The 26,154-nt window shown below is 40.8% G+C and overlaps 1 protein-coding gene and 1 long non-coding RNA gene across 3 annotated transcripts in view; one reads left to right on the top strand and one right to left on the bottom strand.

Moving 5' to 3' along the window:
* LOC147145563 (uncharacterized) overlaps nucleotides 1-15,187 on the top strand; it is a 52,435-nt gene extending 37,248 nt beyond the window's left edge. The window contains exons 1-4 of one of the 2 annotated variants that reach the window (XR_015087208.1): nucleotides 4,792-4,951; nucleotides 6,732-6,914; nucleotides 7,073-7,130; nucleotides 14,826-15,187. Coding sequence is in view for 1 of the 2 variants with exons in the window: in XM_086033944.1 (XP_085890070.1) it covers nucleotides 6,732-6,914; nucleotides 7,073-7,130; nucleotides 14,826-14,850 (266 nt within the window). In the remaining variant the exon portion in view is untranslated. Of the gene's footprint in view, nucleotides 1-4,791; nucleotides 4,952-6,731; nucleotides 6,915-7,072; nucleotides 7,131-14,825 lie in introns of those variants that run through there. The other variant, XM_086033944.1, reaches the window with a different exon arrangement.
* LOC147145562 (uncharacterized) lies at nucleotides 807-26,154 on the bottom strand. Its single transcript, XR_015087209.1, has 3 exons — nucleotides 26,079-26,154; nucleotides 1,935-2,045; nucleotides 807-1,856 (listed from the first exon to the last, which is right to left on the bottom strand). It is a non-coding gene; the product is annotated as an uncharacterized LOC147145562 (long non-coding RNA).

Below are 26,154 nucleotides of genomic sequence, written 5' to 3'. Positions count from 1 at the left end.
TGTGAGTGCGGATGTTTGTCTCTGTGTGCCCTGCGATTGGCTGGCAACCAATTCAGGGTGTCCCCCGCCTACTGCCCAAAGACAGCTGGGATAGGCTCCAGCACGCCCCGCAACCCTTGTGAGGATAAGCGGTACAGATAATGGATGGATGGATGGATCACACACTGAACTTCAGAAAAAAAAAACCTGATAGCCACTCTTACTTGCTTTGGTGAGTGCTGAGAGAGATCAATAGTCTCTTTTCATGCATGAGGTGCACGTGTGCACCAAGGTTACAGAAAGTAACAAAATAACAAACTAAAAATTGAAAAAACATTTTCATTTACTAAATAAATTAAAAAACAAGAGTGCTATTAGTATAAGGAAAAATCCAAAACAATTATAACCTTGGTGTGCACGTATATATAGCTTGATCACAATTGAAGTCACGCTGTGGACAAAAGCAACCGTAAGTAATTGCTGGAGAGGTGCTACAGTAGACTTCAGACTGACTGATGCTGAGGTGCCCTTGAGCAAGGCATGAAGCCTGAACTCAGGCTTGACTCAGGTTTGCAAACTTCATCTCTGCTTGTATGCCTGTACTGTGTGGTCTCTTTTTGTATTGCACAAAATAGAGACAATTCAATTCCACTTTATTTAGAAATTATATTTACTTAGCTTATCACACGAATGAATAACAGCAGGAGTGACAAACGTGAAGTGTGAACTACATTTTTTTTTCTCTTACATTTCACTCTTTGTTTATCACTATCTTCTGTTAGTTAAGTCCAGAAATAGAGTAGATAGTGATAACAGTGATAATTTGATTTAAATACTGTATTTTGGCACCCACATGCTCAAACATGCCAGGACACAGGTGCTGAAATGAAAACACTCACATATGGGCATTAATATGCACAGAATTACTGCTGACATACTGGAAAATGTCAAATAATTTAAACACTAATATGTCATTCTGTCATTAACCATTTTACAGAAGTCAGTGCGGTAGGTCCGCAGACATCTGCTATGCATTTTTTGCATTTATTCCTTGTTTTGCAAATCAGTCTATCTCCCTTTTACATTCTGATCAGAATCTATAATGAAGCAAGAATAGCAAATACAACTCTCACAAGGATCTTTTACAACAAAGGACAAGGACATATGACTTACATTTATAGGACAATGGTAAGATTCAGTTGATGTTGCAGTTCAGTTTGTATATTCAATTGTTAGCTGGGGAAGTCTCAAGAGAATGCAGAAAAAAATGACCATGAAATGAAAATGATGGCGACAAACAGAAGCAGAGGCTCAAAGAGACAAAACAAAATCTTGTCCTTGGTGATCGATGCATGTGCTATTGTCTGTTGTTTTCCTTTGTCCTCAAGGACGAAGGAAGACAGGAAGTACAAAAGTAGTGTATGAAGTGTTCAGCCCACCAAATAGATGTCTGACAGGCTGGATTCAAAAGTAATGGCTGCTGCTTGCTCCTGTCTTAGTTTGGAAGTGTGAACTGTTATTGTTACTTTGTCTCAACTGAGAGAAATCAAAGCACTTTGGCCTTAAAACACAAAGGTTTTAGTTGGAACCTTGGCTCAAGCCCTTTGTATGTTTCCCCAGTGCTTGTGTAGGTTTTCTCCTGTGATTGACTGGCAGCCTGTCCTTGGTGTAAATCCACATCTCACCAGTCAGCTGGGATTGTCAGGGTTCTGGGTGTGAGAAGGGCCCAATTGCAGAGACCTGAGACAAGTTGAGAAATACAATGATGTGTTTATTGAAACAGGGATGAAGGTGTAGATGGGAGAGCGAGTCCAGAAGTTGTCTTGGGAACAGGCGGGGTTCGCGGCACAGCGTTGGCAGGCTGAGTACAGGGTAACCTGAGAAGTGATATACAAACAGGTTAAATTTTCTGAAAGTACTTGCAAGAGTTCAGGATAGTTGCTGGATGCACAAACTCTGAATCGAGGGTGTTGATCTGGCGACGAGGTGGTGGTTGGGCCCAGCTTAAGTAAATTGCTGATGGTGATGGCTTGCACCTGGTCCCAGCACCAATTGTCTCTCCACACCTGCACCAAGACAACCATAGACACACACACACACACATGGAAAGGAAGGGGCGGGGCTCAAGGAGCAGAATGAGGGAACCTAACAGGGACGGGCTCCAGCTCATCTGTGACCCTGAACAAAATAAATTGTAAAAAAAATAATAGTACAGTGGTACCTCTACTTACGAACGTCTCTTCATACGAAATGTTCAAGTTACAAAACGCCTTAACAGGAACATATTGCCTCTTGTTACGAAAGAAATTTCAGGATACAAAAGGTAAAAATACTGTATGGGCTGCTACTCGTAGCTCCAGAGTTTCCTGAACTCAACATACTCATAGCTGCTCTGCATCTGCATTACATAGCATCTTCCTGGCATCCCATTGGCTAAGAGGGACCTCTACCGTATGTGTCTATGTGTGTAGATAGACAGGTAGATAGATACTGTATATATGTGATAGATATGTCTACGCAGCGTCCTCATTCGCCCCTCGGCCATGAGGTGTTTGTGTAGATAGACAGGTAGATAGATAGATATGTAATAGATATATCTATGCAGCGTCCTCGTCATTCGCCCCTAGGGCCATGAGGTTTTCCGATAGTTTTACGTGAATTAGAAACGAGGAAAATAAAAAAAGGAGAAAATCTTTTTTTTGTCCATACAAACAAAGCAAGAGATAATAGAAAAGTATGAAAAAGGGATGCGTTTGGTTTATCTCGCCAAAGAATATGACCGTAATGTATCGACCGTCGCCACGTTATTAAATCAGTTCTTTACAAAACGACAGGCAAAAACCACTTTTGAGAGAGAACATGAACCAAGGAGGGCAAAGAGCGATTCAGTGCCACACAACTGTGAGTGTGGCCTGGATGTTTTTTCACTAATGTGTGTTGTATGTACTTGTGGAAAGATCATTCTGTGCATGGGTTGGTGTATTGTAAATGCATGTGTTAATTAATGAGTGTCTAAAAGTAATTCAGGACAATTACTATTGTTATACTCTGCATTGCCATGTGAATTGTGATACATTATTCATCAAATCTCAATAGAATGTAACAGTTACACACAATCTCTTGCCAAATGTGTAACCTTCATCATTAAAATAGGAAATCAACCCAATGTTCCCAGCAGGCCCAATAGTTGAAACGCGGCATTCTGATTAATATTGCGTTTGTGGAATATAAGTTAAGCAGCAAAATCCACATCTTTTTAGCTATCTCAGGGGGCAGCCATTTTATCACTTCTATCGACTGAAAATGACATCACAACTACTCAAGGCTCAGATCAGACTAATCACGGCTCACCTGTTTTCTGAAGCAGAGCTGCGATTGGTCGTTACTTGAGCCCTGAGCAGTTCTGATGTCATTTTCAGTCGACAGAAGTGACAAAATGGCCGCCCCTGAAATGGCTAAAAAGGGGTGGATTCTTAACTCATATTCGACAAACACAATATTAATCAGAATGCCGTGTTTCAACTAGTGGGCTTGCATAGAACATATTCTTGAAAAAAATATGTTTTGGTTGAGTTCCACTTTAAGCAATTTTACTGTATGTGCTTATTAACAACAACGTTGTTACCACCGGCGAAAACCCACGCAGGCATGGAGAGAATATGCAAACGCCACGATGGAAGGCTAGCTCCGGATTGGAACCCACAACCTCTGCACTGTGAGGCAGACATCTTAAGCAGTCAACTACCGTGCCGCCCATTAGTAACATATTATTAATACAATTTATTAATGCTTCTTCTTCTGTCTTTTAGCAGTTGGCAAACAACCTTTGGTGCATTACTGCCACCTTCTGAAATGTAGTGTGGGGCTGCAAAATACCGTTTCACAGCCTCCTAACCCTACTCTTTCAAAAACAAAATTAGACATGTAAAATTTAACTCACAAAAACGTATCTGTAAAACTGTCTCTGTATTCATCCATCCATCCATCCATTATCTATACCACTTATCCTCACAAGGGTCGCGGGCATGCTGGAGCCTATCCCGGCTGTCTTCGGGCAGTAGGTGGGAGACACCCTGAATTGGTTGCCAGCCAATCGCAGGGCACACAGAGACAAACATCCGCACTCACAATCACACCTAGGGGCAATTTAGAGTGTCCAATCAACTTACCATGCATATTTTTGGAATGTGGGAGGAAACCGGAGTACCCGGAGAAAACCCACGCAGGCACGGGGAGAACAGGCAAATTCCACACAGGGAGGCCGGAGCCGGGATTGAACCCACGACCTCTGAACTGTGAGGCGGACGTGCTAACTAGTCGACCACCATGCCGCCCTTCTCTTTATTCAAAGCTACTTTATTGCTTCTTAGCTCATTAATTAGTTGTTGCCTTCCCAGCCTGACAAACTCATGATTCTCCCTGTAGTGCATACCGCCACCTACTGTACATATACAATCAATGAAGTCTATTCAAGAAAGCCTGCTGTCAATACAAACACACGCGAGACAGGCGGGGCGCGTTTCCGTCAATCATCAACAAAAATGGACGTCTGTCAGTGACGGACTGTAAAGTACTTTGGTGCCCGATTAGTAACAATTATACTGACGGAGAAAAACCCAGTTCCGTCCGTGCTTGGTCCGTTTTTTTTCCCCTAAAGGCCCTGATACACCAAAACGACGTTCACCGACAGTGACAGACGCCTACCCCCTGTGGCGTCTGGCCGGCTGTCGGCACGTCACACTGGCAAAACACACCGCAACGACAGACAGCGACGTTGACTATTAAAGTACCTTCTGCGCATGCATAAGATGTAATACCCTTCCATACCATCGGCGGCGGTAGTCACCATTTCTCATGGTTAGAAAACTCCAACCGGAAAGATGTTGGCCAGGGGCTGATTATAACAACGTAAACAATGCATTCGGCTCTATTCTTCGCTCACGATGAACTCCCACGCGAAGTTCTTGACACGGTATTGTGAAATACTTACACTGTCAACCCCCGCTCTTGTACTTGTAAGAAGATTAAGGCAGCGGAAGCGTGCTCACTGTGCTTCCACCTTTGTCACTTCACGTTGGTGCTCCGCACGCTGATTTGCTAGCTAACAGCCAATCAGAGTGACCAAATGTCACGACTGGTGACACCGATTCAACATACGTAAACGCCCCCAAGACGCTTACAGACGGGTTACGACACTTCGACGGTGGTCACTACACCAATCAGACGGCGCTTAAAGACGCAATGACGCTTAACGACCTCCGACGTCGGTTTGGTGTATCAGAGCCTTAAGTTTCCTGTCCATTGTCTAACGTCAACAAAACAGGCGTCAGTGATGGACACCCGACACCCGTTCAGTTTCACAGACATATCCTGTATTTGGTGTGGATCGGCTGTGGTTTGTATTCAGACCTGTAGCAAAACACAGTGAGTCCCTTTGGAAGCGAACCAAGACCACCTAAAGGAATGGGTCTAAGTCCAGTTGTTTGGTCCACACCAGGATTCGTTTGTGTATTCACACCAACATAAAAGGTCTGGACCAGCGTGGGAAACGAACCCTGGTTCGTTTAAAGTTGAACAAACAGGAAACAGTGCAGGTGTGAATAAACCCTAACCTAAACATGTGCAAGGTGAATCAGGTGATGCCTAACTTCTGCCTGATTGGAGCAATGGCAAGAGTTACAACTGACCCGTATTACAACTATCCCCGGGTTCCCCTATACATAGAGAGGCATATGTATCGGTATTGTGGCATCACAAGAGGGCATGTAGAGGAGGGATGTTAGCTAGCCGGCACAAAATAACTGCCAATCCAGGCACTACATCTCTCATCATGCCTTACAAACTTGACAGGTGTGACTGCTTCAGCCACCTGATTTAGGCCTGAACAAGTGGAGGGAGAAGGGTACAAAGGTGCAGAGAAAAAGTGAAGAAGGACTGGAGAAAGCTGGAGAACACAGAGAAAGCTACTATCGTAAATGGAGGAAGTTTGAATTTGAGTAATAAGAAAATACTTTTTGTTGGAACATTTAAATTTGGCCACTTGCTGGATTTCTGTTATAGTTCAAATAGATATTGAAAAGACACAATGGTAAATAAGGGCGTACATCCATTCAACCATGTTATAACATACTTATTCTCATTAGTGAGAATAGAGTGAGGTGAGGCCTACCTTACTTGGATTTGGCCGACATGTGCGGTCCACCCCAGGACTAATCGGCGGACATATATACAAACAACCGTTCACACTCACATTCGCACCCAAATAAAATTCATAGCGTCTTCAATGGAACTTAACATGCATAATTTTGGAATGTGGGAGGAAGTGGTCACCACTCAGAGAAAATCCACACAAGAATGGAGAGAGCATGCAAACTGCACACAGGAAGGCTGCAGCCCTAACCTCAGAACTGAGGCATATGTGCTAATCGCTGCACGGTGCTGCCCTAAAAAAGGGCAACTTAAAAAAAAAAAATAGATAAAAAGACACCCAAAAAGTGTCAGAGCAGACATGCAAAATCTCTTCACAGCAATGACCACATCCTGTTAGTCAGCTTCAACCTCGGCCAGCCTCGCCACTAACCTGAATCAAACCATCAAACAGCACCCCCTCTTCTCTGCTCTCGCTTTTTACACAGGCAGGAAAGACCTTGATGTTTCTCCAATAATTGGCAGTAGAGGTTGACTTTTATTTCTCCTCCCCTCCCTCGTTTTTCTGTTTATCTTTTTTTTTTTTGCTCTTCCTCTTCCTTTAGAGATGAATAGTTGGCCTAGGATCAAAGGCAGATCCAACCGGCCACTGTGGCCACCACAAAGGGGTGTTGGGTGCTGGCGTGGGGCCAGGTGCTGCACATGGTCACATAACCAGGGACAAGACATGCAGATGGGGCCAACAGAGCTCTTGTCATCGCCTCCCCCCACACGCCTGTGTACAAGAGGTCAGTGGCTAGATTATCAGAGCGTGTGCTTCCTGTAAGATGATCTCGTCACAAAATCACTTTTGTTTCCATCTGGTTAGCCTGCTTGTTTATTTCTCTACCACTCCGACTGCAACTCTCACATACTCTTTCTCTGTGTTTTTGCAATTTCTTTGCAGCTCAGAAGTGGGCCTCCCAAAGACACCGCCAGCATGCACAACAACAAAGGCAGCTGAGGTAAAAGTTCTTGTACCAATGGCAACTGACTGCAGTTCAGTTAAACAGCCCTTGTTTACATAAATATGTGTCTAGTGCCAGTAAAAATAAATAGGGGTGAACGTTGGGTGGAGTGTTGATAAAACAAAAAAAGATCCAGCTTATATTTGCTATGCAACACCCAACAGAACCAACAGACTGTTTTGTTGAATCTTACAACAAGAATTACATAAAAGATACAAAGTAAAAAATAAAAAAAAGTTATGCTCAACATTCACATTCAAACTGCTTTTGACGACTATGTAGAGCCATGGAGGTTCGACTGACTATGCAGTCGTACTTTTATTTACCTTGATAAATGTTTCGTTTAATTCATTAATTTTTAATCTACAGTTTTCTCTTTTTGTGACAAAAAAGGAGTTTATATATTCAAGAACAAAAAAGCATGGCCGGAAGAGGATTTTAGTCCGGCCCACTAATCGGCCCTAATGCGTTTGATTTGGTCGCGAGGCGGCCAAATTTCATCTCAGCCTACTCAATGAAAGGCTTGTTTTTAGGCTTCTTTCTACTCCTGTGTCGGCGCGAGCGACAACTGCCGTATTGATTCATGTGACCGACGCATTGTGCTGTTGGCGACAGGTCTGCAACACATGCCACGCACCCATCAGGAATTGTTGCTGCTCTGATCGGTCCATTATGTCACATGTTGCGATGACATACAGTTTCCCACACGGAGAGGAGAGAGAGGATGCAGCACGCAGCTCGTTGCTGCTGCAAAGCAAACTAGTTTGGCAATAAAATTAAATGCATAGTCTAAGTCATCTCAGTCCCTTTATGGTTGTAGCAGGTATGGTATCCATTGTTGTCGCTGTCTTTTTGAAGCGACGCCCACCGACTTGGAACTTAACGGTTTCAAAACAACTTGTGTCCGGGAGTATAGTAATCTGCGCGCAGCACTCAAGTATGACGCTGCCACATCAAGGTGGAGTTCCTGCACTTCTTCTGGCGTCTTCTACTTCCGGAAATACGTCGTAGCAAACCTGCTGTGTATAGTGGTTTGCTACTATGTTTTTATCTTGAAGGCCGTGAACGAAGGGAAGTGTGGAAAATAAATAACTTGTAATAGTAATAACCTCCTAGTTTTAAAACATGTTTATTAGTTTTCATTGATGATATTGGTCCTTTTTATCGTTTAAAAAAAAATCTAGTTTCATTAACTTAATTATAAAGGGCCTTGCACAGTTACTGTACATGAACCTAAGCAATGAACGGAAATTATAATAGCTATGCTATACAGTGGTACCTCTACTTACGAACGTCTCTTCATACAAAATATTCAAGTTACGAAACGCCTCAACAGGAAAATATTGTCTCTAATTACGAAAGAAATTTCAGGATATGAAAGATAAAAGTATGGACTGCTACTAGCAGTATGGGCTGCGACTCGCAGCTACGGAGTTTCCTGAACGTAACATACTGCTGCTCTGCCATTGGCTAGGCTAGCATCTTCCTGGCATCCCATTGGCTAAGAGGGACCTCTACCGTATGTGTCTATGTCTGCAGATTGACCGGTACATAGATAGATATGTGATGGATATGTCTATGCAGTGTCCTATTCATTCGCCCCTCGGGCCATGAAGCGTTCCGAAAGTTTTACATGAATTAGAAACGAGGAAAAGAAAAAAAGGAGAAAATCGTTTTTTTCGTCCATACAAAGCAAGAGATAATAAAAAAGTATGAAAGGGGGATGCATTTGGTTGATCTCGCCAAAGAATATGACCGTAATGTATCGACCGTCGCCACGTTATTAAATCAGTTCTTTACAAAACGCCAGGCAAAAACCACTTCTGAGAGAGAACATGAACCAAAGAGGGCAAAAAGCGATGAGGACAGCAAAAAGGTAAACGACCATCATTTTTATTCCTTACTCTATTCTTTGTTTTTTTACATTATGCACAACTCTCATTTATTGTGCAATAATCTAATTGTAACATGTATTTGTTATATGTTTTCATGCATTTTTATGCTCTATAAAACATTTATGTCTCAATATTGGGGGGCTTGGAACAGATTAGGGCATTTACATGGAAAACGCGTCTCTATTTACAACATTTTCTACTTAAGAAATGTACTCCAGAACCAATTAATTTCTTAAGTAGAGGTACCATTGAAGTCTACTTTGGGGGTCATGCATGCATTTTGATAGCCAATACTGTGAGCTCAAACTCCAGAATTCTGTGCTACACCCCTGTTCAAACACCAGGTTTCTGTGATTTACAATAGGAGACCCGATCAACAATTTCAAAACTTTTTCCACCATTAATGTTGCCTATGTCCTATGTAACTTTTTTTTTTAACCTTTTTCAAGCAAGGACTAAAAATAAACAACTGAAATAATGTGGTTGCACAAGTGTGCACACCCTCTTATAAATGGGATATGACTGTTCATAATAACTGGGCGATATTGACAAAATTTCATATCTCAATAGTCATGCCAGATATCTCAATAATTATGTGATAATGATCTTACGATGGTTCAATTTTGGTTTTTAAAAAAAAATATATCAATCAAAAAGATGTGGAACGTGCAATTCTTTAACTACAACTAACCAACAGTCATCAACGAACAAAAGTCAACAATAAATGAAAATAATTTCCGGTAACATTGTATGCAAGTCTGCTTTAACGACAATTTTATGCTACAACAAGAGTATGAGAAGTGAGAAGTGAGTTTGTACGTGAGTTTTGCATGTGTGTGTTAACTGCTTCAGAGTGTGAGTTGTTCTGTACCAATTTGTCAATGCATGCGTGGTTTTATGCATGATGTGGCTTTAGTACTAAGGCCCGCCAAAAGGGGCATGATGCTTCCAAAATTGACTACAATACGACTGTCACAAAAACTAACAGTTGGCCAAGCACCCCCACACATTAGGCCATCATCAAGGATGTGAGTGCCCTATGATGTGAACTGTCTAAGCCTGTATCTGTGTGTCATGATCTGAGGCTTCCCACAAAATATGTTGTACTTTTTTATAATCCATAAAAACTGAGTATCAGTCAAGGAAGACACAGATTGCCACTGAAAAGGGAAGACGAGAATGCAGACAAATGGAGAAAAATAGAGATATATATGGGACACGCTCCCATTTACTTGAATGGATTGGTGTACTGCGGACCACTCGTGTACATTTCTACCACAAGCTTCGCCATTTCATCCACAGGCACATAAATTATCAAAGTTAAGAATTGTTGTAAGACACAACATATGTGTACTGTATATACTATGGCTTGGCAGAACGTGGTGGCCTGCTGTGTGTCCCTCGTTTAAAACCCGGAAAGGGATTTTTGTGTGTGTGAAAGTTGGCTATAAATTGCAACGTCGTCACAGTGCAACACGTGTGCGTTTGTTCGTGTGTGTATGTGTCTCCCTGCCCATCAGATGATTGTCATTGGAGCTCAAGCTTTGGCTTTGTTGTTGGTTAGTCTGAGCTGCAGATGCAGCACGAGCCTGAAAAGTTCATAAACTGTTGTTGACCGATATCATTAGAATTTTCGATATTAATATCTTGAATTTTTTAATCTAAATATCGCCATTACGGCTCGAAAAAAATTCAGTGACATCCTACAGGACTCACGACAATGTCACGTGTATATTCTGATGTGTTTTGTTGGCTAAGATATCAAGAATTGGATTTAAAAAAAATTACGTGTAGGCTCTCCCGGCTTCAAAGTTAGAAAGATGAAACGGTGCTCCTGGCTCTAGTGGTAGAAACCAGAGCTGGGCATACAAACTTATGTGATGGACCGGTCCACCTACCCGCCTATGTCGGACGCCCATTTTGTAGGCGATAAACGATAAATGGGAAACTATAAAAAATAGTCAGACTAAGCATAGTCAGAAGCCCATTTTTCCCCGTGTATGTAATCATCTATTTCAAGTGTGTACTGAATCTTACGAAAGTTGTAATTTGCCGTTACATTTCTGTATGTAATCTTACACGTTACACATTATTTCTGAATAGCTGTCAAGTGAACAGAAATCAGGGATGTACGGCATACATATTTGAAAAGGTGTTTCCACCTGTACAAATTACGCCGAAAGTGTACAACTTGAAATGAATGGGATGCAACAATAAGAGGGGAAAGAAACATGAGAATTGACTCATTTTATATTACAGTACTCTAATTGACTTATACTTCACATATGTACGCCATTTGCAGCAGTAAAAAAAATATATATTTTGTGTATAATTAATTTGATGACTTCACTATTTTTCATGTCACAGTGATTATTATAAACAATTAAAAAAATGATCATTAACCACGTCACTAGGTCATGTGGGTAAACGTTGGACTCGACTGCACAATGATATATTACACACAGCTTCGCCGAATGGAATGCATTTATAGCATTAATCCTAAAAGAATGAAGCCATATTGTTTCCAGTCACCTACATGGCATGTCTCCTCTCCAACTGTAAATCACTCTTTGTCCCGGAAATGTTCACTGCACATGCGCACGTGGGTTAGATTAGGCCTCTTTGGCGCATATCATTTGATAGATGATTTGAGTTGGACTGTTGTGTCCTATGTGTGAGTGAACGAGGAAGTACAAAGAATAGGAACCATTTTGGACAGTTTAGACCTTCTTCTACAATCTCGCAGATAAGACTCCACAGCTGTGTCTCAATCTTTCTGGCATCCATTAAATAGTTCAAGAGAATATGAAGTCTTCTGGTAGTTACTATTAGCATAGCGAGCATAAAAGATAAAAGAACCAGGGAGAAGGTCCCTCAGAACTTTTCATGTGCGTGCCTGCCTGATCTTGTGCAAAACGGGGCTGCAAAAAACTGTACAAATTATAAACATGTATAACATGCGTGCACCTTGTTTGTTGTTTCTGGTCAACCCCTTGCAAATGTTTGTTATCCATTATGGGATTTCTTTTTCTTTGTGTCCCCTTGCTGTCCAAAGATTGTCTATTGTCCAGCAGTAATTTATAAACGTTACCAGAGCTGGGTATTCCGCCTATATGATGGACAGGTCCGTCTATCCGCCTAGGATGGGTTGAAATTTGTGGAAACGCCTACAGAAGCCCGTTTAAAATGATAGACGGACCAACCTATTGCCGATTACTATTTAGTCTGGCTTGACAAAAAGGTGGATGGATGGACGGTGGAAGTGTACGCACGCCGCAGATCGAAGGCGATAAACAGACCGGGAATTTTTTGTAAAATGCTCAGCACATTACGTCTCGTTGGACCCATCATGGACGTAACCGTGTGTTGAAAACGTTGCCGTAAAAATGAAATATATCAATACATTTATATATACATTTTTCATCTTGTATGCATTTTCCCAAGCTAAACTAATTAATTACTACCAATCAAGCCACACATAAAATTAATGAGGCCTTCCTCTAAAGAACTTGTAAACTGAATTCAGAGATTTGTTTCTTTATATGTCTGTAGATAACTGCTGAAAGTCTGTGCAAAGACTGAGAACAATGGAGTTCTGAATTGTTGAGCTATAGCTTTACACTATTTTTCACCAGTTCAATTGTCAGTAAATCTTGTGTGTGGCTAAAACGAAGGTACGCACTTGGGTTTTCTGGCATGGGTCGGCCTCCCCCACTATGTAAATACTGAATGCCTGAATTCATTCTATTAGTGGCAATCCAGTGCAATTGAGAGTTAATTAGTTTTTTTTTACCCCATTTCTACCACTACAGCACGCCAATATTAAAGCTAACAAGCTACAGAATGCCTTGAACCGCAAAAATTTTACCTGGATGCTACAACTTACAGAACATTCATTCATTCATTCATTATCCATACCGCTTATCCTCACAAGGGTCGCGGGCGTGCTGGAGCCTATCCCAGCTGTCTTTGGGCAGTAGGCGGGGGACACCCTGAATTGGTTGCCAGCCAATCGCAGGGCACACAGAGACAAACATCCCCACTCACAATCACACCTAGGGGCAATTTAGACAGTCCAATCAACTTACTATGCATGTTTTTGGAATGTGGGAGGAAACCGGAGTACCCGGAGTACCCGGAGGAAACCCACGCAGGCACGGGGAGAACATGCAAACTCCACACAGGGAGGCCGGAGCCGGGATCGAACCCACGACTTCTGAACTGTGAGGCGGATGTGCTAACCAGTCGACCACCGTGCCGCCACTTACAGAACAGATCAGTGTCATTATTTAAATGCTCATGTGTTGTTTTGTTATTCTGGCTACCGTAATATGTTGAAATGGAAAGCATTGCAGGGTTTATAACTAACAGGAAGTCTGTGCTTAAATGTCTGTCAGTGTCAGACACAGGCTGAACAATGTGTGAAACTGTATTTAATACATAGTTAACTTTCCCTTCAGTGTCTCTGTTATGTGGACGCACACAAACGGTAGCGAGCGAGATGGTAACATATTGGACGACCCCGTGTTCCAGAAGCCTGCTAGCCCGCTAGCTAGTGGCTAGCACAAACTCGTGGAAAAGACCCGCGGCGACTGGGTAGGATATATTCCAGTCACTGGAGGTTTTAGGTGGTATATTTTCACAGCTGAAACAGCATTCAGTTGCCACTCCCGCAGCATCTGAAAGCTGAGGGAATGTCTCAGTTTTTCACAATTTTTAAGCCTGATTGCATATACTTATTTTTTTTCTTTTCCCCCTATTCATTTAAATTTGGCACTGGGAGGCTTGTTAAAAACACTCTTCTCAGCAGTGTGTCTCAAAAGACATTTTTAATTCACTTTACAGGGACTTTAAGTAGTATTAACGTCTTTATTTCTCTGTGCAGTTATGGCCATTCCTGCACGGCCAGTGACATTACATGTTTCTTAACACGTTTCTTATTACAAATGAATATAGGTAGCACCTATATGCTCAATTTAAAAATCGTATAATTGAATTCCCAACATGATTTGTGCAAAACAAGGATGTATGCACTCATTAATAACCCAATTTTAGACCCTCTGTTATGTAGCACTTGTGATTGCTTAAAATGTCACAGTACCATGTACTGTACGTACAGTAGTATGGTTCAAATAATACATCGTCACCTCGAGCAGCTAAGAGGTCAGTTAAGCCGACTAAATAAAACTATGCACGGTTTTACTGTGACCACCATGGAAAAAGCAGTTACCTCCAGCTCAGATAATGAACGGCCCCTTGAACAAAGAAGTGGACTAATTAAAGCACGAGAAATAACTGTTCGATTCCTCAAGTAGGGTCAACTACTTGACTGTGTAGCTCTAGAGGCAACTTTTGCCAGTTAAACGGCATGCTATTATAAGTACCGAAGGCTAATGTTATTTTTCTGTAATAATGAACATTATTTTCACTTTTATGTGCTCCTCCTACGGAGAAAATAGGCCTGATCCCTCCCTTTGTGGTTGCTCCAACTGCTTACTTCCACCACCCACACAAAGCATTTTCCCAGGCAACAATGTTCCTCCAAAGTTTACAAACAATATGCCCAAAGCAGTTAGCAGTGGCCCCGCTTTCCGTTTCCTGGCTGGAGTTGAAATGAAATGGTAATTTTGACTTGAGGAGGATTTCAAAGGGATGGCCTATACTTTTCATCTTGTTACATACCACGAGCTCGCCGACACATTCACGTTTGGGAATCGAGGGGGAAAAAATAAGAGAGCCGAGAAAGGTGCATTTCAATTTTTTTTTTATGTTCTTTGCTCTTCCCCCCACCCCCCAGCATCTTCCCACAGAAAAAGAAATGAAGCAGTGTGAAGATCTTTATCCCAGATGGACAAGACTTATATAAACATCCACCCACGACTCGGGGAATATTTGATGTGTCATCATCTGAAGATTGTTTCCTGGTATTTAAATAGATCATTTACTTTTTCAAGTCCTAACATTTTTCTTCAAAGAACTGAGGGGCTGTTGTGTGGGTAGAGAAGGTGTGTCCTCTCTTCCCGTGTTAGTTTGCAATAATGAATCCAAGAGGCCAATCTGCGTTTCATAGAAGTTCTTGTCATGTGCTACAGATTAGTACATTTGGTGACTAACCCGGTTGTGAAAAATGCTAGGTGAACTGTTATGAAGTGATGGTAATGGTAGTTATTTTCACTGTACTGAATCACGAAATTCTCTGTTCATTAAAATGATTCGTTCAACAAATCATTCTTTGTTTCATCTTTTAGTTAATGAATCAAACCTGATATTCACGTGAACTTAATGTGAATGTCAGGGTCAATATCATTAACTCTGTTACACGTTCAATTACGGATGGACAGTGTGTTCACAGACAATAGTACACTGTCATTCATGAGCGGTCCGGATTAATTTTAGTCATACATACATAAAATTGCTACACAGTCCTTTTTCTTTTATAGTACATATTTATATTTTATATTGATATATTGATATATTTTATATTTTACAAATATCGTCAACTAGAAAATGCTCTTTGATTTAAAACAAACTTCTCACTTAAATTAGCAATGAGTGCCAAGCACCTGCGGCCGGGGTGGCAGAGCCTCACATGCATCATGAAGAAAAATGAAATAAAATTATTTTTAATTTCAGATCTCTGGTGTGTGTTTTATATTGATTTCGCTTTTGATTCCAATAATTGATTCCATAGTTAAAATTGCTGAATTTGTGCATTTCCTTTTCAAAAACAGGGGCGAAACTATTAAGTCCTGGAACTATACCAGAGTGGCTCTTGCTAAGTACCTTTTGTATCTATTTTCAGGTCTTCATTATTATGGTTTCAAAAACGTTGAATATGCTAGCTCATTCTTCACAGTCAGGCTAAAATATTTAATTATTGTGTTAAAAAAACGCAGATAAAAGCCACATCTCATAAGAAAAGGACTAATTAACTGTTCTTCAATTTCAGTCTAAATTCACACGCTTAAAAAACACAAAATTGCTAGTTGTAGTTAAGACTTCTCCTCCCTTCTCTTTTATGGTTTAGTCCCTCTTTTTAAAGGCACATGAGCTGACTTGATTCGGAAGAAGATACAAATCTGTTGGCGTGGTTGTGAGGGAATGGCAGTTACAGCATTTGAACAATTTTTCTCCAAATTAAAGTTACATTTGGAAGATGTATCTAACCATTAAAAAAATTCTTAAAGGGGAAGTAAAGTCAGAAATGTTCCTTACAATTGTATGTTCTATTCGCCCCCACTAGTCTAAACATGGCATTCTGATTCTGATGAATATTGCGTTTGTGGAATATGAATTAATCAGCTCAGGTAACAGTATAGAGCTGGGCATCACCTATTTCCCTGCATACTTAATCAACTCATGTGGTCCCAGTCGATCTGAGTCAGCCAAACGACGTTGAGAACGGACTTAACCTGTACTCGTCACACGCAGGTGCCACACTCCTGACATGGCGGCCGGGTAAGGAAAGATAAAAGTGTTGTGTACCTTGCAGTCCCACAGACGCAATATCCTGTGCCCCATATTGATTTTACTTCACCGATCACCACGTGCATGTGTATGTTGGTTTTGTTTGATATTTTTTCTTTGTTTGGCGACGTGTCTCCTCGTGCGGGGCCTGCTTGTGACGTGAAGATTATGTTCTCGACGCCAAGTGGCTATGGCCGACGAGGGATGGACCGGGACCACGTGGTCGATTAAATATGCAGGATGGAACGTGGTGGCGGTTAAGCGATGCCCAGCTCTGTATATAAATATACGCATATTTTCACATGAGCACTGCAAATTGGATATTGTGCTCCAGTTTAACTCTATCACCGCGCATCTGTGCACCAGAATAATGCAGCTCCGTCAGCCACCTTGACTGCGGTCAGGCTATGCAGCCTCAAGTCAGCTGCGGGAATATTTGCTTCCGAGGGCCAACTTCAAAATAAAAGCCAAGTAAGGCATTGACACATGTACATGTACCATGTGCTTTTATTTTGAAGTTGAGGCTCACGGAGTGATGAGTAGTGTATGAACAACCGTTGTTGTGGTTACTGGCTTCACCACACTGGCTCCAGCAGCAATGACTACATCGTCGTTGTCCTGTGAAAAACACTTATCTCCAATTTTGGAAACTTGTTTATTTTTCACATTAATGCGATGTCTGTAACGCGGAAACACCATTCATGTATAAATAAGAAAATGAAAAAAAAATGGCGATAAGTGTTTTTCACATGACAGCGACTATATTCGTCATAACAGACGGTGGCCAAACGCGTCGTAAGAGAGCCGCTAGCGATATTATTATCTCCATGTCGCCGTGCTACTTCAAAATATGCCCTTGCGGTCGGTTAGTGGTACAAAACAAGATTTGTCACTGGGCCACTGCCCTAGAGAAGTGTGCTAAGCTACCTGATCACGGGATCCCATCCTGCAAGTCAGAGGCAGGCAATTAATTTTTCGAACGGGCCATGCAACTCAACTATGTTAAATGAATGAATGGCTTACATGTTATAATTAGGACATAGAAAGTATATTAAGAGGATTGATTTTCTTATGCAAATACTTTATTTAAGTGGAAGTCAATCCAAACATATTTTTTTCAAGAATATGTTCTATGCAAGCCCACAAGTTGAAACAAGTCATTCTGATAAATATTGCGTTTGTGGAATAAGAGTTAATCCACCCGTTTTTAGCCATCACTGGGGGCGGCCATTTTGTCATGTCCGTAGAGTGAAAATGACATCACAGATGCCCTGAAGCATCACGGCTCACTTTAGAGCTCAGGTAATGACCAATCACAGCTCACCTGTTTTCTAAAACTGAGCCATGATTGGTCGCTATTTGAGCCCTCAGGGCATCTGTGATGTCATTTTCATTCGACAGAATTGATAAAATGGCCGACCCCTGAAATGGCTAGATTTTGCTGCTTGACTCATATTCCACAAACACAATATTAATCAAAATGCCTTGTTTCAACTAGGGGGCCTGCATAGAACATATTCTTGAAAAAAAATATGTTTGAGTTGCTTTGCCCCTTCAATTGAAAAACATGCATTGTATTCAACTCACAAAAACAGCCCCTCAGCCCTTTCAAACACACACACACGTATAAACCCCCATGCACACACATTTATATTGGTGTTTTTCTGACAGATATATTTATTGCTTAATGTAAATGATGTCAGATAAATGAATGAGAAACAGTTGGTGGACCGCTGAGATTGTCCCGTGCGGCTCTCGCGTTGCATGTGTGTCGTGCTGTTATAAATTACAGGAGCAAGCAGCAACCTGGAATCTTTTTTATATTAATTTGGGGATTGCATACATTATTTTGTGTTTATTGTTTTTCTAAAATGCTGCAATATTGCTTTGTGAGCATATATTCATTCATTTATATTGTGCTTAAGTATTTATTGCTTTTTGAATTGGTTTGGTACAGCGCATTTCCTAAGCGAAGAAGAAACGAGAGAGAAATGAATTAGAGCGACAAAAGACGCAACAAAACACTGTCCTGCCATGTCGGTTGTCTTTAGCAAGGAAGACGCCAGAAAAAATACACAAAGTCAAACCCATATTGTAACCCGCCATACCATGGCCTCCGAAGATAAGGAAGACCAACTTTTAAGGGTTACACTACCAACGCGTACACCGCGACTATCACCGCGGGGCAGGGGCACTCAGCTGTGCAATTCATCCTCATCGTCAATATCTTGAAGCAGATGAAATGCCTCCTCTACTCTAAAGCTTTTTTTGTAAATATACATGTATAGATCGTGGTGACCAGCAGCCTTTATCAATACAGCCGCTGGTTGCTGTGGAAACCTTAATCACACGATTAAAAAAATGACGTCAAAAGGGGGTTGGATTAAGGCTGATAATACATTATATATATATATATATATATATATATATATATATATATATATATATATATATATATATATATATATATATATATATATATTCTCATTTCTTTGCTCCACGTCTCTCTGCCCTCAACGGGGGCCATCATCTGAAACAGGATGTGACAACGGAGGCCATCATCTGATACAGTAGGGATTTTCTTTTTCGTGATTTAAGATTCAGCTACTATTTCCGGTAGGGCGCCCGTGTAACCATTTTAGGCAAAATAACCCCAAAGTTACATGAAATGTTCATTTTTAAAACGGAATTGTTGCGGGAAAGTTGCTGTGTTTAAACAAAATTGGGAGATTTTCTTGATTTTGCGTTAATAGTTGCGATCGCAACTTCACGAAATCCTGGAGAGACTGACATCGTCATGACTAGTTGATTAATACTGGCAGCCATGAATCAGGTGGGGCGATTCGGTTTTCGACTTGGCCATGCAACACTGAACCAGCTCTTTTGGCGGATAAACGGACAGCGTAAGGGTAGCCCGGCTGTAGGTGGAAGTCGATAAACGGACTGCAAATATTTTGTAAAATGGCCAGCACTGGACACTCCATGGAAAAAAAACTGACCGCAGCGCAACATGCACACCAGATTGTGTGAGTGCAGGAGGTTCACAAATTTAAACGTTATATTTGTAAACAATGTACATTATAAATGTTGAGTTTTGCCTTTACAATATTAATAGGCAAATATGGCAAGTATAAAAGACTGCCTTTACTTTATATTTTGTCATGTCATCTTCCAAACCGCTTATCCTATATAGGGTCGCGGGGAGTTGCTGGAGCCTATCCCAGCCGTCAATGGGCGAAGGCAGACTACACCCCGAACTGGTTGCCAGCCAGTCGCAGGGCACATATAGACACTGTCACTGAGCGGGAATCGATCCCACGCTGCCCGCACACAACTCAGGCGTGTGTACCACTACACTATCAGCGGACCTACTTTATATTTTATTTACGTTAAATGAAGTCTGGAAAGACTCTTTTTAATTTGTTTTAAATTAAAAAAACAGGTAGCCCATTTATGTTTAAAAGCCTGTAATGGATTTCACTTATTTTTGTTTTTATTAAAATTATGGTAAGTCAAAAATGTTGTCTTTATTTAGTTTTTAATAAAATAAAAAGAACCTTCATCCTTAAATGTCACTGTTAAAAATGCACATCCAATGAAGTGGCAAAAACGTGGTGTTCATTTTAATGTTGAGCAGTGTTGTCATTATCTGCTGAATGTTACTATTAACGTATCCAAGTTACTTTTTCCAAGTAACTTTGGCAACACTGCTATTGGCCACCGAATGGAGACAGTTTTTAAGAATGAGTAGTCTGAGATTGCAAGATTGCTAATATTAGTATAATACTGTAGCGTCCAGAGCTGCACAGGCACAGCATACATGGCATCCTTAGAGCATACTTTTTTTTTTTTTAATATTTGCATTTGTGTGCCAATGTAAACAAATGAGAAAAATGACAACTTTTCCCGTGTTGTATAAATTTCCCACATCAAAGGGGGCCAAACAAATTCCACCCTTCTTCTTCACCATCATTTGATGTTTTGTGCTGAAACTCGACCACTTGACCAGGCCAAACAAGGGTGCTGATTGCAACTCTCAATTAGCCGTGTGGCATCTCAGCACCTAAGATCTGAGAGTCATCCCACAGTAAGAGAGGCTGCTTCGGCGCATAAAGTAATTAGACTTAGTGGGGTCCTTTCATCTGCACTGACAGGGAAGGAAGGCTTCTAGATGTTGTCACTACACTCTCTGTTATTGTGACAATAGCGCCACTGTGTTCAGAATGGCTAAAAGGCTGCTGTGCCATTCAGTTTTGACAATTATTTTCTCTTATGTTGTTTTAAAAAGTTGTTTAAATTGTATTATTTGAGTTTATGATGAAATTATATTTTTTAATTAATTATATATTTCACATTTTCAAGAGATCATACGCATCTCGTCTAGTCTGAATATTGTAACACATAATTATCTCTGAAGATGTTGAGGCTGGCATCCTTTTTGCTATATGTGACTCAAAGCCAAAGTGACTTGAAAGAACAACTTTGCCTATGGGAAGGACAGTGCTCAGGTTCAGCCGCATTTCTGATAACACTTTGTATTCTGCAGGCACTGGCGACAACTCTGATGCCTGTGTTTGATTGTCTCTTTAATGTTATCCTCCCCCCTTCACAATAATCAGGAAAGCAGAGTTGGAGGTGAAGCAATAGCCAACGGACTACTGCAGTGGAGAGTGACGTGTGATGCAGTTCTACTGTGTTGACGGACAGAAGCAGTGAGATATTGGCATCCAGATAGAGTTTCGCTTTTGTGTAATGATGCACAAAAGGCTCTGTTGGTTCATCCTAGCCCAGGGAAGGATGCAGTCTGGTGACAATGACCTATGTACATTTTGGTTGTTGCTTTTTTTTTGTCAGTAACACTACAACACAGTGTGACCATGTCAAAAAAACAAATTATACTGGTCAACGGCAAATTTTTGTCTGAGATGTTTTTATGTGTTATCTGAATGTAGTATTGATGCTGATTTAAAAAATGTTTCGACTTTTTTCCTACAACATCAGGTTAGATACGTATTTTCATTTTCATTTTTTAAAATGGTTTTCGCAATACGTATCTTATGGATTGCGGTGCAATTTATAGCTATGACTAATTTATAGCTATGCTGAACCTAACCCTTAATTCATAAATATTACTAAATATATAACTATATTGCATATTATTATTATTATTATTATTATTATTATTATTATTATTATTATTATAAACTGGTGTGCTAGAGAAAAAACTAGGGACTAGAAACGATTACTTGCATCTGGGATTAATACATTTTGTAAAAATACATTGACCAGTGCTACCGTTATTGGAAATTGTTAGCACTAGCAATGTGAATCATTTTACTTTCATCACTGTATGAGTAATGTTTACATTTCACACTAAAAACGGTTTGGTCAAAAATAACCCAAATTGATTTATTTTTAACCCCATTGTGTTATTATATACAGTAGCACCATTCCAACAGTAGTTTAATTTGGCTTAGCACGATGGGTTCGTTGATTCAACTCTACGGGTGAGTTAAATCTTTTACTCAAACTGTTTGGTCAAATTAACTACAGTTCTGGGTTGTTTTAACTAGCATACATTTTTTGTTCAGTAATATATCCAAATGATTATTCACATTAACTAACGTGCAAAATTAATTTGAATACATTACAGTACAATATGAATGTGTATCAAATTAAATGCATTTGATAACTATAACAACAATTTGGTCACTCAAAGCATGTACTATGCAATAAGCAACACTAGAATCTTCAATAAAATACCATGCAAAAATATTTATAAAATTATCTTTAAGTCAAGAACAAGAAATTCAAATCAGTATCAGACAAAACAATTAACAGTAACAAGTAACACTATCGGTATGAAATAATTAACAGTAACATTACGTTGAGCTAACACACAGGTTGTTTCATTGTCAATGTCATGAATCTGTTCCTGTTCACACAAAAGAAAAGCAGGTTTTATTTGCCTTTTGCTACTTTACTGTACAGAATTAGATCGGTCAACTTAGAACTAAGGTTACTACCGAATCATGATGTTTGGTGTACCATTAGCTTACTCCGCTAGTGGAAAGGGTAAAAAAAAAAACTTCCTATGCCATCGAAGCGTTGCATTGATATGCATTTATGCATTTGATTGAACCCACACTGGCTGCTTGTAAGTCAGGTGAGCAATCCACTACATTACACAGTGACACATAAAAATCATCAAAAATGAAAGGTTAGTTATTAATTTTACCTGATTATCTGCCCTGAACATTCCATTCATTATCCAAGGTCTATAACCGTGTTTACCAAAACTAGGTAAGAATGATAGTTATTATATTTTCTTTAATACGTGGCGCCATATTCTCCCATTCATCCATTAGTCCTATTTTAAGCACCTGGCTTTGCACACTTTTCATTTACACGGGTTCTCCCCTCCAGCCTTCTGACACACTCACCGGGTGTGGGTATGTGCCACTAACAGTTTGTGTTCACTATGATAGGTCAAATTCAGAGGTCAAATTTCATCATAAAAGCATCATAAAAGTTCTTTAAATGAGCCACAGCAGAGGAGAAGATGATTGTGATCGTAAAATATAAAAATATGGTAACATAGGTGAAGTGCATTGAGTTGCCTTGTGTATAAAATGTGCTAAATATAGCACATAGAAATAAGCTGCCTTGCCTTATTTCTGGGAGAGGACAACTTCTTTTGATACAGCAGCTCCTCATCATACACATTGACAAGCAGCTACTCAACATACACATTGATAGTATGCATGTGTCTGGATTAAACTAGCCCCCAGCAGTAAGCCTCCCTGTGTGGAATTTGCATGTTCTCCTCGTGCCTGCGTGGGTTTTCTCCGGGTACTCCGGTTTCCTCCCACATTCCAAAAATACGCACGGTAAGTTGATTGGACTCTCTAAATTGCCCTTAGGTGTGATTGTGAGTGCGGATGTTTGTCTCTGTGTGCCCTTCGATTGGCTGGCAAACCAATTCAGGGTGTCCCCTGCCGACTGCCCAAAGTCAGCTGGCATAGGCTCCAGCACGCCCTGCGACCCTTGTGAGGATAAGCGGTCTCGATAATGGATGGATGGATGGATTATCATAATATAATATAATAAAGACTCACACAAATCGATTGAATTTTCTCATCAGTTTTCTTTACCATCTCTGAAGTTTAGGAGTCATACAATAAGCAGATCTGGACAGCTTTTCCATCCTCGCGAATGCTCTCACCCGAGACAGGCGAGGGCAGAAAACATACAGCCCTCACATTTATACTGTCTTCAAAATCTAAACATAATGTGGGTTGGTCTCCTCCCTGGCTGGCCTTGCCTATGGGGCTGATCTTCACCAGCTGGTCCCGTGCTCAGATCAGGGCACACTGACTTTGAACTGATTATGCGATGTGTAATTCCCAATTTGTTTTTTGGTTAACCTGTTGGCTAATATAAAGCCATTCTTATAGATTCAGATCTTTCACTGTCCTGTCTAGAATAAAGTCTACTGGCATATGATAAGTGTGGTTCTGAATGACAGGATAGATAGAAAAATAAATAGTAAACTGAATACTTATACCGTTTATAAAGCCCTCTCCCTACCTTCACTGTCTTACTCTCTCTGTACCATCTACCAAAAGGCAGATAACTTTGTAATAATAAGACGGAAACGGATACATTGCTCCAACTTACATCATTATAGACCAGGCCTGCCCAACCCGCGGTTCGCGAGCCGCATGTGGCTATTGAAGAGCCGCATGAAACCGGCAAAAGAGCTGCATGCGGCTCCTGAAGCCCTTTTCAAAAATGAGCTTAGCTGGGCGCAGTGCGCTGTCAACCCCATTCTTGTGTATGTGGTAAGGGGTGGGGAGCACGGAATAGTGCTGTAAAAGTTCCTTGCTATCGTCCTGGTCTTCTTTCGCTGCAAAATAATGAGCCGTTCTTCTTCAAATGTAATTTTACTCGCCAATGTGGCCTTTCAGCACCTCACTTTCGGGTTCGTGTTATGCGTCCAATCGAGTGCCTGTATGCGCAATACAGGCACCCGATTGGCTGCGTAACCCATGTGATAATTTGAAACGTCTGAAGAAATGTACTGATGATTGGCTGAGTGGCAAAAGCCAGACAAAAGCCAGCCGTGTAAGATCGGCGCTACTGTACATTATATTCCGATTGAAAAAAATCGATATGTTATAGATATGTCACCGCGACATGTTGTCGTCTTGTGGTGAGCCATGTCTGCGGTTGAGACTTCCACTTGGCATGACTTCCACCCCATGCCTTGGACAACACATCAGAGATAAGTTGCCCTCCAAATTTAAGCATATCAGCAGAAAAACAAACAAAGTGATTATTATATTTAATATAGTTACTTGGCTTTTTCTATACCTGTTGCCTTTATTCGCTGTGTTCCTGTGTTTCTAAGCAAAGAAAACACTGTCACTAGACTGTATCACATTGAAATACTAAAAATAAGAAATATGATACTGTCAAATTAGTGACCAGACTGGGCACCGCAAACTTTCTAGCTATACAGTGCAGTGTTGCACTCTAAAAACAGGGGTGTTGAAAATAACACAATTTGGGGTCAAAATTGGACCGATCCTCTACTTGAGTCAAATTGACCCAATTAGTGGATGGCTCCATTTTTAACCCAATTGTTTAGGGTGTGTGAGCATTCACACAATATTGCAATAAATATTATACTGTGACATCAATACCATGATAAAACCAAACCATGAGCTCTTGATATTCCTACAGCAGGTTTGTCTGATGAAAATGTAATTTCGGACCGCGACAGGATTGTGAGGAAAATGTTCTGTTTTACACAAAGTGAACAATAGGGTGTGTGTGGAGGACTCGTTTGAACGTGGTGATGGAACAGATTACATTCGACAATCAAGGTACCAAATGTATGTGCATGCTGTGGCTCTTGATGGTAACATAGGCAAAATTGTGGCTCGTTGCCTTTCAGTGGTTGGCCATCCCTATTCTAGAAGGGTAGACCACTTGATCCAACACTGAAATTGGCTCTTGTTTGCTGAAAAACAATCTTACGTTACATCCATGATCAGAGAGCAAAATCTAACATGGGCCAGATGTGCTACGAAATCTGGCCCAAATTGGCAAAACAGATCTGGTCCAGTGTCTTTTTGAACCACGGGCCTGATGTGGTATGGATTTGTTTCCCAGTGTTCTAACAAAATGTCCTACGCGTGCGAAACTTCCTACCGTAGGTTGATTTGACAGCCTAACCCTAATTCCAATCCTAACCCGCACGTCACTAGGACGCCGGATAGGAAGGAATTTCTGCAACAACTCGGAGCCGGAACTGGTCCAGAGCAACCCAAAGACAAGTTGATATACGCCCCATATCTGCCACTCATTTGTTACCCAAAGGTTACATCCTAATCAGCTCTGGACCAGATGTGGTCCAGATTTAGATCAAAACTATTTTGTGCATTGAGATTTAAGTTAATTCATTTCAAGGTATATTTTAGGTCAAAATAGATATAACGAACAAATAAACACAACAATACCTTTTCTTGAAAGTGACATTTAATTCGAGTCACTTATAGTGTAGTGGTACACACACCTGAGTTGTGTGTGGGCAGCGTAGGATCGATTCCCGCTCAGTGACGGTGTCTGTGTGTGCTCTGCGACTGGCTGGC

The sequence above is a fragment of the Filicampus tigris genome, chromosome 6, assembly GCF_054856515.1.
Source record: "Filicampus tigris isolate MCC_2025a chromosome 6, RoL_Ftig_1.0, whole genome shotgun sequence".
Taxonomy (NCBI): Eukaryota; Metazoa; Chordata; class Actinopteri; order Syngnathiformes; family Syngnathidae; genus Filicampus; species Filicampus tigris.
Note: the sequence above shows the minus strand (reverse complement) of the source record. Positions and strands in the feature narration are given on the sequence as shown.